At 43.9% G+C, this 16,564-nt stretch overlaps 1 protein-coding gene across 1 annotated transcript in view; it reads left to right on the forward strand.

The window, feature by feature from the left end:
• Positions 1–3,556, forward strand: part of VSNL1 (visinin like 1) — a 107,921-nt gene extending 104,365 nt beyond the window's left edge. The window contains exon 4 of the mRNA XM_072143617.1: positions 2,342–3,556. Within this exon, the coding sequence (XP_071999718.1) occupies positions 2,342–2,539 (198 nt within the window). The 3' untranslated portion in view covers positions 2,540–3,556. The remainder of the gene's footprint in view (positions 1–2,341) is intronic.
• The last annotated feature ends 13,008 nt before the right edge of the window (positions 3,557–16,564 follow it).

Consider the following 16,564-nt stretch of genomic DNA (forward strand, 5'->3'; position numbering starts at 1 on the left):
CTGCAGTATATTAAGGAGAGCAGGGGATGCAGCTACATACTACAGTACATAGAGGAGAGGAGGGGGATGCAGCTACATACTACTAATACTGCAGCTGTCCAATACAGTAGATAGAGAAGAGGAGGGGGAAGCAGCTGAGCAATACAGTAGATAGAGGAGAGGAGGGGATGCAGCTACATACTACAGTATATTAAGGAGAGGAGGGGGATGCAGCTACATACTACACTACATAGAGGAGAGGAGGGGGATGCAGCTACATACTACAGTATATAGAGGAGAGGAGGGGGATGCAGCTACATACTAAAGTATGTAGAGGAACGGAGGGGGGTGCAGCTACATACTACAGTATATAGAGGAGAAGAGGGGGATGCAGCTACATACTACAGTATAAAGAGGAGGGTGATGCAGCTAGATAATGCAGTATATAGAGGAGAGAAGGGGGATGCAGCTACATACTACAGTATATAGTGGAAAGGAGGGGGATGAAGCTGGCCTAGCTAGGTCAACACTGCTCACGCCATCCCCTCTCCATAGCGATGCACGGCACCCAGCTGTGTGTACAGGGAAAGATAGAGCATGTTCTATCTTTTCCCTGTGCATGGTACGGTGCCACACCCCCATATACGTCACCTATTGCCGTCTATGAGGATGTATATCTGACCAAACTTGCGACTGGATATACTTCCCTACTACAGAGTAGCTGCATAATACAGTATATAGAAAAGAGGGGAGGAGAGGGATGTAGCTGCATAATATTTTATATAGAGGAGAGGAGGAGTGCAGCTGATTACTACAGACTATAGGAGAGGCTCGGGAAAGGAGGAGAATACAGATACATAAACCGTATATAAAGTATAGGAGGGGGATCCAGCTGCATAATGCAGTATATAGGGAAAATAGCTGAATAACACAGTATATAATGGAGGGGGGAGCAGCTGTCCAACACAGTAGATAGAGGAGAGGAGGAGGAAGCAGCTGTCCAATACAGTAGATAGAGGAGAGGAGGGGGAAGCAGCTGTGCAATACAGTAGATAGAGGAGAGGAGGAGGAAGCAGCTGTCCAATACAGTAGATAGAGGAGAGGAGGGGGAAGCAGCTGTGCAATACAGTAGATAGAAGAGAGGAGGGGGAAGCAGCTGTGCAATACAGTAGATAGAGGAGAGGAGGAGGAAGCAGCTGTCCAATACAGTAGATAGAGGAGAGGAGGGGGAAGCAGCTGTGCAATACAGTAGATAGAAGAGAGGAGGGGGAAGCAGCTGTGCAATACAGTAGATAGAGGAGAGGAGGGGGAAGCAGCTTTATAACATAGTATCTAGGGGGATGCAACTGCATATTACAGTATATGTGGATGTGGATTAAAGGAGGGGGATACAGTTAATACAGAATATAATACAGAATAGTGAGGAGGGGGTGCAGCTGCACAATACATTAGATAGAAGAGTGAAGAAGAGGGAGATACATCTACATACATTGTATAGAGGAGAGGAGGGGGATGCGGCTGCATAATAAATCAATGACAGTGACGGCCTTAGTACATCCACCCCCATTTATTAGAATACGGAAAACAGAAGGCAAAAGGAAAAATCATATTTTTTTAGAACTTTCTAATATTTGATACATAAGACTAGTACACAGGGGTCATTTAACATATTTTCCTTTTGTTTTGCTGTGATTTGCGCCCTTTTCTTGTCTTTTTTGCGCCCCTTTTGTCTTTGTAGACTCAGCTCTTCGTCAAATGCTGTTTTTTTCTAATTTTTTGGCTTTCCTACACATAGTCAGGACTGGAGCGTTTCTGTTCAATTTTTAATCAATGTTAAAATTAAGTGCGACATTGGAAAGAAGGAGAAAAAATGACTAATAAGGCGCAAACCAGGATTACTGCTACACAGCAAACTCCGGCGAACTGATGGAAAAAGGCGCCAAAAATGTCACTAATAAAACAAAAAACAATGGGGCAGATTTACTTACCCGGTCCATTCGCGATCCAGGGCGCGTTCTCTGCGGAGGATTCGGGTTATGACGGGATTCACTAAGGTAGTTCCTCCGACGTCCACCAGGTGTCGCTGCTGCGCTGAAGTTCATCGGAATGCACTGAACTTCACCGGGTTTTCGTATGGCCATGCCCCCCGTTTTCCGTCGCGTGCATGCCGGCGCCAACGCGCCACAATACGATCGCGTCGCAAAACTGAAAAATTCGGGTAAATCGCTGTAAAAATTCATGCCCTTAGTAAATGACCCCCAATATGTGGCCCGATATGTTATTTATACAGAGAAGTGAACCGTTCCTCATATGTATCTGGTGGTCCGCCATCAGTAATCTATGTGTTTCCTTCCATCCTCAGGCTATCTACAAAATGGTGGGCACTGTGATAATGATGAAAATGAACGAGGACGGCCTGACGCCCGAGCAGCGGGTAGACAAGATCTTCAGCAAGATGGATAAGAACAAAGACGACCAAATCACACTGGATGAATTCAAAGAAGCCGCAAAAAGCGACCCTTCCATCGTATTACTGCTCCAGTGTGACATTCAGAAATGAGTTCACCCTGATGCGTTTCGGACTGCACAATAATAAAAAAAAAAACCGTCAATGTTCCATTCAGTTTGCAGCTATTTCCACAACGAAAACAGTTAAAGAAAAAAAAAGAGAAAAAAAAATATTCTAAAAAAAATCAAAAATAATTGCTTGGACTACCTATAAATGGACTTGCTTCTTGTGTTTGAGACACTCGTGTGCATGAGAATGTCATTTGCTAAAGAATTTTAAAAGTATATACTATATATATATTAAAAAAAAAAGAAACAAACACAAAAAACAAACAAAAAAAAACAGGAAAAAAAATTGAACTGCCACAATGTGAAGTGTGCAATGTAATTTCATGAGTCCCTGAAGCCTGTGCATCAGTAATGTACCGCATAATGATACTATTTATTGTTTTACTGATGCTATAGCTGTGCGTCTCTTTTTACGTGTTAGTGGTAGTGACACTGAGTGCCATGGCGATGTTACTGTTCCGACTAGCGCATCTCACCTGCTGTAAAGTAGTCCCGGGCAGGCGGAGGGACATGACTTCGGCTCATGGATCTACCCCGTCCCTTACACACATGTGCTTGTGATGTCGGTGAATATATATGTATTCATTTGCATGCCTTTTAGGTTTGCCTTAATTCTTACCTCATTTGCACCCTTTGATGAATTTGGAAAGAAGCGCATCAAGACAAAAATATAAACAAAAAACATAGAGCGAACAAATGCAAGTCCCATCAAAATCCCCCCCTCCCCCCGACCCTCCCAAATTCATTCAGAGAAATATATATATATATAGATGTATGTACATATAAGTTCAAGCCAAGATGATATATGTATGTTGATGTATATAAGTATTATATACATAGGTAGTCATACATGAGATGCATATATGAAGATATATCAAGATGACCCGTTGTTTCAATGGGATCGAGAGCAGTATTGATTTATCAGAATAGTAGATTGATTTCTGAATTTTCAATAGAGGTTGCAATATATGTCCCCAAATAAATAATTTATACCATTTGACTCCAGGTTTGTGTCTAGACTTTGTTTGCAGAAATAGAGACGTTGGGGGTCATTCAGTTTTTGGGAAAATTATTTGAATTTTATTAAAGGGAACCTGTCACCACATTTTTCAAAGATACAGCTAGTGTTAGGTTCCCATAGAGCCCTGGTAACTAACTGACACCCTTCTTTTAGCTAAAAATTAGTTCTCCTCAGATACCCATATATTCAACTTTATGATTTTACTTGGTATCTAAGGATGTCTATAGTGAGTCGAGGTGGGCGTGGCCTCCTTTTTCATGCAGTAATGTCATGTGACCAGGGTGACATCATCGCAGATCCTTAAGCCTTCTTACATGAGCAAACTGTACACCAAGCATGTTATGAAATCACAGCCTCATATCACGTGAAACCAAAGCAGCCTGCATGGAGAGGAGTAGAAGTCCATGCAGGAATGCTGTGATTTTTTATGTGGTCAGATATGTGCATAGCGTACAGTTTGCCGCCAATGTTAAGAGGCTAACGGACCTGTGATGATGTCACCCTAGTCACATGATATTAGGATACGCCCCTCAACTCGCTTTATAGATTCCTGTATACCAGGCAAGTTTATAACTCTGATTTTATGGGAATCTGAGGGAAACAATTTTTAGTTAAAAGAAGAGGGTCAAATAATTACTAGGGCTCCTGACACCACCTGTATTAGTAAAAAAATGTGGTGACAGTTTCCCTTTAATGAATTTTGCTAACGTGTTATATCAACATTGATTGTTCTCCCCTCTTCCAGCAGTCGGACCTTCACTGATCACAAGAAAGGAGCCCCAGAGTTCACTAATTGAATAAAGCCTGAATGAAGTCGAGGATGTGTCCTACTGCTCCATTCAGTACGCGGAGCATCGGAAATTGGTAAACAAGAGGGGGTTATGTATCATTAGGCGTCTCCTTGGGACAGTGCTATATCTGTTTTTGGAGCTCTGCTGCCAATCAGGTTTATTAGAATGCCTTTGGCCCTTAAATAAATGTACTTATGCTCTACTTCCTGACTTTTTTTCAAAAAGTCTAAAAATGCATAAAAATTCCCAGCACATAGACCAGTAGGGGACTGGAGTAACTGTAGGACATTTTATGGGACTTTTTGCAAGTCATGAATCTGGCTTTGTACAGTGTTATACTAGTAGTAGCTCTATGTTGACACCAGATTAATAAATAGGTGTATATAGTCCTGTGGGACTTTTTAGCAGAGAAAAGTCCCAAAAAACCCCAATGCGACTTTTTTGAGCCTTTTTCTACGCCCAGGAAAACCAATAATAAATAGCCCCCAGAGTATTCAATGGAGCATCAGGTAGACCATGCTTTATCCAACTAGTGAGAACGGGACTCCCGCTCTTATGAATGACAGCAGCGCATTTTTGTTGTTTCAGGGGGTCCCAGCAGTCAGACTCCACCGATCAGATTGTTGGCACAACCCCAACAATCAAAGTTGGTGCAACCTATTTAAACATCAGAACTGGTATGTGCAATGGATGAAGGCGACCTGGCCTGATGAATCTGATGCTCTGAGTTATGTTCTGCTCAGAGACCTTGGGTATTATGTGGTTTTTACTGTGACATGTGACATCTACTTTTTCAGACCAAGTACTGGCCTCCATCGGAAATTTACAGTTGTTTTTTTAGCAAGATAATGCAGCATGCCACATTGCAGAAATTGAGTGTTTGTTGATGAATTAGCCTCCAAATTTCAGAACTTACAGTGCCTAAAAGATATATGGTACATTGGTGTTTTAAAGGTATAGTGTGCGTTGGGCATTGCTTTGGATGCATTGTATCAAAAACCATGTGACTTGTCTGTCGTGCAGACTCCTCAGCTCTAAGCCCCCACCTTTGTGCTCCTGTACAGGAGCACAAAGGTGGGGGCTTAGAGCTGAGGAGTCTGCATCACAGATATGTGACATGTTTTGTGAAATGCATCCAAACCAAAGCCCAACCCCTGGGACTACACAGAGGATTCTGTCAGGGTGAGATGTAAGTTATAACACACAACTATATTGTAATGCAAATGCTTAGAGAAAGTAGAAAGACATATTTGCAATGCAGGTGTGATGGGCTTCTGCAACCTGTCTTTAGTGAAAATGAGGTCCCTGGTGACAGATTCCCTTTAAAGAATGTGTTATAGGATTAGGTAAAGATATATTAGGGCTTAGAACATTACTAGAAACCTACCATGGGATATACCTTGATAAGTAGTTTTATGATAGAAGAACTCCCTTAATGTCCATGACGTTTAGCATAAAGACAGGAAACCTCTTTTTTGGGAGGGCAAAATGGAAAGCTTCATGTACAGTATGGGTTCATTTAACCATCAAATTCTACCAGCTCTAAGTCAGCTGAAAATTAGAGATAGAGCCTGCAGAGGGGAAAACTGAGAATTAGAGATGGAGCCTGCAGAGAGGGAAACTGAGAATTAGAGAAAGAACCTGCAGAGGGGAAACTGAGAATTAGAGATAGAGCCTGCAGAGGGGGAAACTGAGAATTAGAGAAAGAACTTGCAGAGGGGAAACTGAGAATTAGAGATAGAGCCTGCAGAGGGGAACACTGAGAATTAGAGATAGAGCCTGCAGAGGGGAACACTGAGAATTAGAGATATAGCCTGCAGAGGGGAACACTGAGAATTAGAGATAGAGCCTGCAGAGGGGAACACTGAGAATTAGAGATAGAGCCTGCAGAGGGGAACACTGAGAATTAGAGATAGAGCCTGCAGAGGGGAACACTGAGAATTAGAGATAGAGCCTGCAGAGGGGAACACTGAGAATTAGAGATAGAGCCTGCAGAGGGGAAAACTGAGAATTAGAGATAGAGCCTGCAGAGGGGAAAACTGAGAATTAGAGATAGAGCCTGCAGAGGGGAAAACTGAGAATTAGAGATAGAGCCTGCAGAGGGGAAAACTGAGAATTAGAGATAGAGCCTGCAGAGGGGAAAACTGAGAATTAGAGATAGAGCCTGCAGAGGGGAAAACTGAGAATTAGAGATAGAGCCTGCAGAGGGGAAAACTGAGAATTAGAGATAGAGCCTGCAGAGGGGAAAACTGAGAATTAGAGATAGAGCCTGCAGAGGGGGAAACTGAGAATTAGAGATGGAGTTTGCACAGGGCAAAATTAGGAATTAGTAATAGAGCAGAGGAGAATTTGGTAAAATGCTGAATTCAAGGTTTACTCCTTACAAACACATGTCTCAGTTTATCCCAAATAGTTAATCTGAATGTTTATATGAATGGTATGTCTATTAAACCCACAATCAATTTCTTTGAAGAATTTCAGGATGGCAAGCAATGTCTGTCTCCCTAATTTGCATGCAGATAATTCTTTGTGTAGCTCCATGCATCCATTCATCGGGAGTTTGGAGCAGGGATATTTGGCCACTTACAACCGTCATTACTGATAAATGATAACTAGATTCAAGCTGTGAATTATCTATTTTTAGAAACTTGGAATTTTCTGCCAGCAGATCCTGGCCTAATGTCCCAGTGTTGTTAAGGGTGACAAATGATGGGGCCGGTCACCCTGCTGCGGAACCCATAGCCACCTTGGTCATGTCTTTATTTTCTCGTGTGGTTATTGCATCCTTCGGCACTTTGTGTTTTGCAGTAGTTTATCATTGCAGAATATGATCCAGCGACCCTTCCATTCATAGACACGCACAACATGAAATAAATGGGGGGCAGGAATTGGAGGGGAATTCTATGGTTTGTAATATTGATGATGGTGGGTTCATAGAAGACAGTGGAAGCAGCCACTGGTGTGTGATTCTAGCAACCAGGAATAAAAATATGTCATGGTATCTGAAGTCTAAATAGAAATTGAAGGGAAAATAATTTAGTACTTGTGTATCATTAAAACAGAGATGAGCTTAAAGGGTTTTTGTTCAGGCATAAATGCCACCCAAACCAATTGCAGGGCCAAGTTGGGTCCTTTAATAGGAGTAGAAACATTCCTTTGTTGCTAAAAACTTATCAATCGTTTTAGAGATAATTAAATTTTTGGAATATGCAAATCAGCCTGAAAGTGCATTGGGGCCGGTCAATAAGCCAGATTTTCCTGCAAACAGCCATAAAATATACAGAGAGGTTAAAAATCACAATGTAAATCACAGCTAAAGGGGCAACATTTCTGGGGGAAACATATTTTGTCTATAGACAAGCTCCACCCACAGTGCACTTTCTGAAATTGGGTTCTAGATTACTTCCTGAAATGAATTGTTGCAAGTCTTCATGCATGCGCCCGGGTGCTTTGGATTTGGGCCTGCTGCACAAACTGCGACTAATTTATGGCTCCATTGACTTTTATTAGGCAAGTAGCACCGGACCATGAGGCACTGTTTGCCTCTAGAGATGAGCGGACATGATGTTTAGGTTCAGGCACCTGACCAAGATTTAATGCCGGATTAGTGGCGAAACAGCCAATCCGGGAAAAAAAGATGTCCCTAATAACTTGTCATGGCTGTAATTGGCAAGGGGTATCCCCGTCGCCAATCATAGCCAAGCCTAGTTGCTGGGAGCATACATTTGCTGGATTGGCAGCTGAACAGCCCGGACTGACCGTATTAACGTTACCCAACCAAAGTGTACCCCACTCCCCCTTTCCCAAAAACCAACACAACTACAACTCTTGGGATAAAAACAGGGGGTCGGCCACAGCTTTATTATTTACATAACAGATTAAATGACCTGTGGGAAGAACCCTGACCCTTACCCTAACTTCACCTTGCATGCCTGGCCCCGCCTCCGCGGGGGCATGTCCTAGTTGTTCCGTCAGGTGATTTAACTAACCGCCGAGAGGGTCAAGATTCCACCACAGGCCAAGCTGTGACTACCAACAACTAACATGAATAACGCAATAACAAAGATCAAAGAATAAAAATTAACAAAAACCAATAAAATACAATATTAACATAGGGAGGGTGGGTGGGATCTCTTGAGCGCGGAGCAGTCAAAGAGGCTGGCTAGCTCCGCGCTCAAGAATAAATATCCTGGCCCGCTGCCCCCCAGTGGCCAGCGGAACTCACTGGCCACCAATGAAAATTTAACATCGGAGGAAAGGGGAGGGGGAGAGCAGGAGGGACCGTGCCCCTTAAAGGAGCCAGAGCACGGCCAGTCCTGCAGCCCCCCGCTTATACAGCCTGCGGGCTGAGCAGTCAGGAGGACAAATCCGAACTTGAATGTTGGGTCCGCTCACCTCTGTTCCCCACCGCAACGGATATGACCCCCCACCCGCCACGACCCCCCACCCTGCAAGAGATAGAGCAGGTCCTCTTTCTGCCTGTCTTTGCGGTAGGGACAGTCACTTCCTACGGACATCAGCAGATTGACCAGTGCTCACCCGCCAGGCCGCAAGCTACAGCACACAGCACGTTGCTTGCGGCCCGCAGAGTATCCATAGCAATCAGACTGTCAGACATGATTAGAGTCAGATGAGGGGGCAGAACAATCCGACTCTGAGTTCTGAGGCCATGAATAAGTAGACTTTCTTAAAAATAAATTTAAAATCACTTTAATTTATTGTGATTTTATTCTTACTTTGGAATGTTTTGAAACCTTGTGTGAACCCATAGAAGATAGCGGCAGCTTGAAGAGCAGAAGAATGTGTCTGCATTGCACCACGAGCTGCATGGCATCTGCACGTACTCGCCGTGACTGACTCTTTGATTCATTAACATTGTGCACGGTACATTGGGCTCTGCTGCGGCACTCAGGTTCCTCCGACACAATATGTGCCGACTCCAGTACAAAGAGACACTTCAGATTCATGTTGCCTGGATGGCTCCTTCTTAACCCTGTCAACAGACGTGACAAAATCTGAGCCTCAATGTGACCCTGAGCAGATGAAGGGAGCGTATGACTAGGGCGACCTTAAGGGAGCGGCTGTCATTACTATAGAATAGACCTAGAGTGAATAATAAGGCATAGGGTATGGTCCAATTTATCCACCTATGTCAGGGGTTAAGGAGCCATCAAGGAACCAAAGATCATCATAACAGAGAGAAGAACTGGAGGATCTAAAAAAATGGAAGGTAGGATAGTTGGGTGACACACGAAGACGTATTAACAAAAATGTTGAAAAAACATCTTATAATTTGGATCATGTAACATCCATCAAGGTCATAGTCCAATGTGAATATATATTAACATGAGTAACATGAGTTGTATTTTAAGATTAAAAATAAAAATGTAAATGAGATAATTGTAAAAACCCACTGATCAAAATCAGAGAACTTTCAGATACCTGCAAGTTATTGGTGTTCATCTGGCATCTGGTGCTAATTTTCTTAATTATCTGACAACCCCTATTTTAATGGGCGCCTAACTTTCCAGTTTTCAAAGCAAAAATGTGGTGCCGTTCCAAAGTGACTGAAACCCTCCAGCAGTAGTTGGAAGACCAATGGGGTCACTCTATCCTCACGTCCTTTACATCCACCTACCACCCGATCTACCTTAATAGGTAGAATCGGGGTGGTAGGTGCCCTTTAAGTCCACCAAGAAGGCTGGTTGTCCCCAAAAGACAAATGAAATAGAGGACAGGCTAATGTGGAGAATCTCCATGGGTAATTCTCTGCAGCTGTTATTGCTCTCCAGTCCAGCACTGCACAGGGTAAAGATCTGTCTCGTCATACAGTGTCTCGACAATTAAGAGCATTTGGAATGAGAGCCTACTCTACCTGTGACCAGACCTCTCATTAGTAGAAAGAAGCAAAAGTCTAGACTCACCATTGCTGAAGAGCATGTTGTGTGGACAGAGGAGTGCTCCACACTTTTTAACCCCTTCTCATTGTATCGTTTTTGTTCACTTTTTGCTCCCCTTCTTCAAAAAGCTATATGGTTTTCAGTTTTCCATATACAGATCTGTGTGAGGGCTTATTTTCTTATTTTCTGCGTAACAAATTTTACTTCACAGTGACGTTATTTATTATTCTATGCCGTGTACAGGGAAGCTGGAAAGAAATTTCCAAATGTGGTGAAATTGGCGTAAAAACGTATTTATGTCAGTTCAGTTTTTCCGACTTTCACTGTGCGCTCCAAATAATACGTCTGCTTTATTTTTTTGGTTCGTTACGATTACGGTAATAACGAATATATATGGGTTTAATTGTGTTTTAAAACATTTTCAAAAATGAAAACAATGGGGCTCATGTACTAAGAGCCCCGCGGACCGCACTTTCGTCGGACATCCCGATGATTTCCGTTTTGCGCCACTGGGACAGGTATTTAAAAGGGGGGTTTTGGCGCATGCAATCGGATTTTGGCACAATTGCGTCTGCTTTCATGCGACACAAATCAGGGGTCGGGCCGTCGGACGATCGGACAAACCGCAGGTTTTAACTTAAAAATTGTGTCGCAAGCCATGCACTTACATACACCGGGAAGAAGAAGGTGAACTCCGGCGGACCTGAGCAGGGAAGCAACACATGCAGGATATCAGGCGTTCGATCTTCATGAATCGCAGCAGACTTCATCCTCACCGGACAGTCCGGATCGGGGATCGCGCAGGGACTAGGTAAGTAAATGTGCCCTAATATGTACGGAAAATCACCATCTTCTGGAGCTAATAACTTTTTCATACTTCGGTGTATGGAGATGTGTAAGGTGTCATTTTTTGTGAGATGAGCTGACGTTTTTATTGCTACCTTTTTGAGGACTGCAACATTTTGATCACTTTATATAAAATTTTATATGTAAAAATATATTACTGCAACTATTATTATATATAGTCCTCTAGTGGCCCCTTTAATATACATATTCCTGCAATGGGGTCCCTTATTATAAGTAGTCCCTTACTACGGTGGTCCCTTACTATATATAGTTCTGCAATGGGCTTATAATATATTTAGTCTGGTAGTTGAAAATAATAAAACTTACCTTTAGCCGTGCTCCTGCGTCCTCTGCTTCTCTTCTCCCCGCTACAGTGGGACTGACAGGAACATGATGCACGGCAGCGTGAGTACATCATCACCCGGCCGCGTATCGGGTTACACGTGTGACGCTTGCCGGGAAAAAAATGGCCTTGTTGCACGAATACCAATGCTGTCACTGGCAGGGGCCTCAGATGGGTCAGCCTGTTGTCCACACTCACCCGTCTTTCAAGAATTTTACCGCCCCACTGTATAGCCAATAGATGAGATAAATATATATACACCTGTGTTCCTTATTATACAATCAATGAGGGGATGTTGTGTGTCATTTTTTTTGTAGTATTTTTGTCGATTTTTTCCCCAAGAGTGGAGTATTTTTGCAGTGCTCCCAATTTACCAAAAATAAAGGGCCTTTGACCAAGGGTGTAACTTAGGGTGCTGTCACAACTGGGCCCAAGGGGTTAAGAGGGCCCTTTAAGTGTCACTTTCCCACATGAGAAGACTAGTACTATAAACCATACATTATAGTTGGGGCCTGGCACAGACTATGTACTGGGGCCCATCAGCTTCTAGTTACCCCACGGCCTTTGTCGACATGCTGTTACTCCAGGGAGCAGACAGCTCCATCCGTAGTATAGAGGCTGGACAGCATGGCGTACGGGCAGAGCTGTCTACTTCTGTCTGGATTTAGTGTAGAGGGCATCTCTGTCAGATCTATGATGAGGTCATTAAAAGTATTTGGGCCTGAAAACCATTTTAATCACCACAGAACATAATCTTTACACTAAAGAGAGAGAGCATCAGTATGTATGCTCGAAATCCAAGGACAGGAAGTCCCCGACTTAGAAACGCCCGACTTACAGACGACCCCTAGTTATAGATGTTTCTCTGACCACTGTGACCTCCGGTGAAGCTTCCTGGGTTCTTTACTTTAGTCCCAGGTTGTAATGATCAGCTGTGATGAAGCTTTATTGTTGGTCCTTGTGACCTTGGCCACACAAAATTTTGAAAATCCAATTGTCACTGGGAACAAATTATAATTTGTCTGGAAGTACAACTTACAAAATATACCAGTTCTGACTTACATACAAATTCAACTTAAGCACAAACCTTGAGAACCGATCCTTTACGTAACCCGGTGGGACGTTCTGTAGTGTAGTCCATGATTGTCATGTGCCCATTATACTGTACATCCATCATATAAATGAGTTGCAGTCCTTACAAGTATAAGTTTCACTCCTCTTTCAGAGGGGCGCAGGTTTTGCAGAATCCACCCCCCCCCCTATTGAGCAGATGAGGTGTCTGACCGCCACATGTGTGATGAATTGGCTTCATAATGGAGCATCTGTCCTCGTAGCCGGGAACTGAGCGGCTCAGATGTTGTTGGCGTCAGAGATCTGCACCTCATCACGGGCCACTATTACAGTACTGAAGCCACCTGATGACTGTATTACCCACCATGGATGCGGACAGTTCTCACAGCAGGTTAGGAAGTGTGAGGATTAGCTGTGATCATCCTAAAACCAAAAATATCTACAAACATTTTACAAAAACCTACATTTACAATATCATTATAGGATAGCTGACCATGAAACCTTAATCCAGCGTTAGTTATTGTCCCAGGAGATCTATCTAATCATACAGTATATTTGTGTGTGTTAGTAGCAGCAGGACTGTGCAATATGGATTTATATACAAAAAAATGTTTTTCGTCTGGAGCTACAATTATAAAATACTCCAGTTCCAACTTAAATACAAATTAAACTTAAAGGGGTTTTCCCATGAAGGACAGTTAGGCTCTATCCACGGGATAGGGCCTAACTTGCTGATCAGTGGGGTCTCAGTGCTGAGACCCCCGCATATCATGAAAACGAGGGGTTGGCCAGACCCCTCGTCGCTCCTCAGAATAATGGAGCAGACGGCCACGCATGACCGGTCTGCTCCATTTATCTCTATGGAGGTGACGGAAATTGCCGAGCGCAGCGCTCACCGATCTCCGCCAGATCCATAGAGATTAATGGAGCAGAACGATCATGCGTGGCCATCTGCTCATGATGGATAGGGCTAAACTTTCCTTCATGGGAAAACCCCTTTAAGTACAAACCCCAGGTTATAGCTATTAACTACTTTCAGAGAGGAGGGGCTGTGAGCACAGCAGTGTGAGGACTGAAGTGGGAGGAGTTACAATCCTGGAATATAAATCTATTTTCCATAACAAAATACTTCCATTGCAATGTGTAACTGATTCCGAAGTCAATATACATGTGCACAATGAACCAGATATTGTGGCCCCCCCAGATCTGGATCCCTTTAAGCAATGTATATTTAGTAGTAGTGGTCACATGCAAGTCTGCGGACCTCAGAAGAAGGGGGCACATGATTGGCGGCACCCCCCATTACAGACTTTTCATTGGGGTCCAGGGCCTGGAAAATCTGCATCCTACAAACCCCATGTATATTGTATACAGCAGGTATCGCGGTTACATTATGTAAGATGAGATTCACTCTTATACAGACAGATCAAACAAAGCAATTATACACCAGAAGATGAAATGACCGAGAATCCATTTACATACAGGGACATGCCGAGCGTCTATCCACAGAAATGGGTCATATAAAGAATAATTAAGAAACTACACAAAGAATTAAGTAATGCGCTCCCCTGGAGATGGACGCTCGGGACGACTTACCTAGGGATGTTCATTAATATAGTGATTAATTATATCAGCGGAGTGTAGAGGAGCAGAGATACATTCCATTATCTTCTGTAACACAGAACGTCCTGAGCTACTTCAGTTATGCAAATCTCACCATGGACTAGTTATATTTGGCCGCCAGGTATTGTGCCTGGTATGGGGGGTGCAGATCCTCTGTGGTGGTACATGGATGGAGAAATACACATGCCTTGTGAGATGGCACCTACTCCAAAGTTACCTGGCCGAAAATAGTTATTGATTACAATTTCAATGATACCTGTATTATGCTGCTGGCTTCTTCCTAACCTGAGATCCATCCTGATATATCTATCAGCCCAAATTATAAAATCATCTTCAGCCTCTCCTAAAGTGGACCGGCACCAAGGGCGTAATTTGAGCGGGTGCAGAGGGTGCGGTCGCACCAGGGCCAGAGAGGTTTAGGGGGCCCTTATGGTGTCACTTTCCCATAGGAGAAGACTGTTAATATAAACCATACATTATAGTCGGGGGCCTGGCACAGACTTTGCACATCAGCTTCTAGTTACGCCACTGACCAGCACTTCCTAGTTGTGAAACCAGTTCAGAGCACTGAAACCAGAGCAGCTTCCCTCACTTCCCATAATGCTGAGCTCTCCTCTCTAGCACTAACAAGCCAGACAAGGACACAGAATCTCAGGCTGAATCATCTCCTCAGTATTGATGAACGGAATCATTGAAATTTGGCCGAACCCAAACTTTAAGATACTGTTCTGGTCCGGATTAGGTCTAAACTGTTTAAATCTAAAATACTGCACCCCCACCATTTTTGGGGAATTTCCTAATTCCTGATGACGTCATCGGGAGTGACAATCCTCCTTAAAATGGCATCGCCCAGCTGTAAACAATCTTCATCCAGTGTATCAGACTTCTGGGCGATAATGATGGGAATCCGCCTCTTTATAGTGAGCTGGATCATTAGGCTCCACTCACTGAGAAGAGCCTTGAGAAGAGTCTGTTCTGGCTCTTGAATGCCTCCCTATGTTATTACATGTTATTACATAGGGAGTAGTTTTAAGGCAGCCAGACACCCATCCCCACTCCACTTTTAACCTGAAATGTTCGGGTTAAAAAGTGGGCGTGGGTGGGGCTATGTGAATTAGGATGGAGCCAAGTGAGCCATCGGCTGTCAGGTTGACTCCTCTCGTTCACCTGAAAAAGTCAGTGATTGTGCCGGCTCATTCACGAACCACACATTAGTAGTGGGCGGGCCAGCCCTTTTTCTCTTCAATGACGCAACCATAGAGTTGGGAAGAGATGGAGGTGTTTTGTAGAGCAGCCTTATGGATGATATTCTATGCAAAATATTGTCAGTCTTCTGGGTTGTGGATCCACTATACCACCGCGGATGATGATGTAAGCCGACCCCTGTTACCGGAATCTAAGTGGTGCCCGGTTTTCACCAGAGCCCGCCGCAAAGGTTGGACTTGCTGCGGCGTGATACCACCAGGTTGTTCCACAGGTGCGACTTAGTCCATGGTGGCATCCAAGGCGAAGTAGTCAGGAACGGAACCGAGGTCACAACGGGAAATCACGATAACAGCAAAGGACATGGAATGCAGCTTTCTCTAGGGCACATGCACGAAGATCCAGCAGGGGACAGAGGAAGGGGCTGGAATTTAAACAGAAAGGGCAGCCGGCCAGTGCCAATTATCGGCACGCTGGCCCTTTAAATCTCAGGAAGCCAGGGCGCGCGCCTTAGGAGGCGGGGATCAGCACTGGATCTTGGCGAGGTAAGTGAGCCAGTGGGGGACCGGAGCAGTGGAGAGGGGCACAGGTGCGCCTGCGACCCGGGAGGTGGGCGCAGGAGCACCCATAACAAATGCATTATTAAACTTAGCAGCTGCAGGGTGGATGGTGCACTGTGAATGGGAACATAAGAGCAGAGTGTAGACAGAGCAGACATGATGGAGCTGCTTCCTGTAATCGCTGAGTTGGAGGAGCACATAGCTGCATACCTGACCCTCAGGTGCATGGAGTGAAGCTGCCCTTAGTAAGCAGAATTCTTGGCAGATGGTAAAGAGACTGAGGGAGGCAGAGAATTAGCAGAGTAACAGCTACAATAAGGTAATGAATAACATTTGAAAACGTTAGTTTTCATCTATTGTAGTTATAGGAAAAACTTCCTTGAAGGTGTTGTCCACATCACCTTATGTATTTTGTAATGTGTGTTTAAGTCTTGGGGGCAGGATATGAGGTAATTTACCAATATACATCTAGTAATAGTTCTGCTCCGCTTTCTTGATATGTAAAGTGAAGCCTCCTGTCTTTTACCTCATCAGCCAGAGATTCCTGACCATAAAATGGCCGTAGATGGAGGGTCATGTGATCTCTATCTGTCCATGAGCAATACCCTGTCAGGACCTTGGTTATATTCATGAATATTATCATAAGGTCC

The sequence above is a fragment of the Engystomops pustulosus genome, chromosome 3 (assembly GCF_040894005.1).
Source record: "Engystomops pustulosus chromosome 3, aEngPut4.maternal, whole genome shotgun sequence".
Taxonomy (NCBI): domain Eukaryota; kingdom Metazoa; phylum Chordata; class Amphibia; order Anura; family Leptodactylidae; genus Engystomops; species Engystomops pustulosus.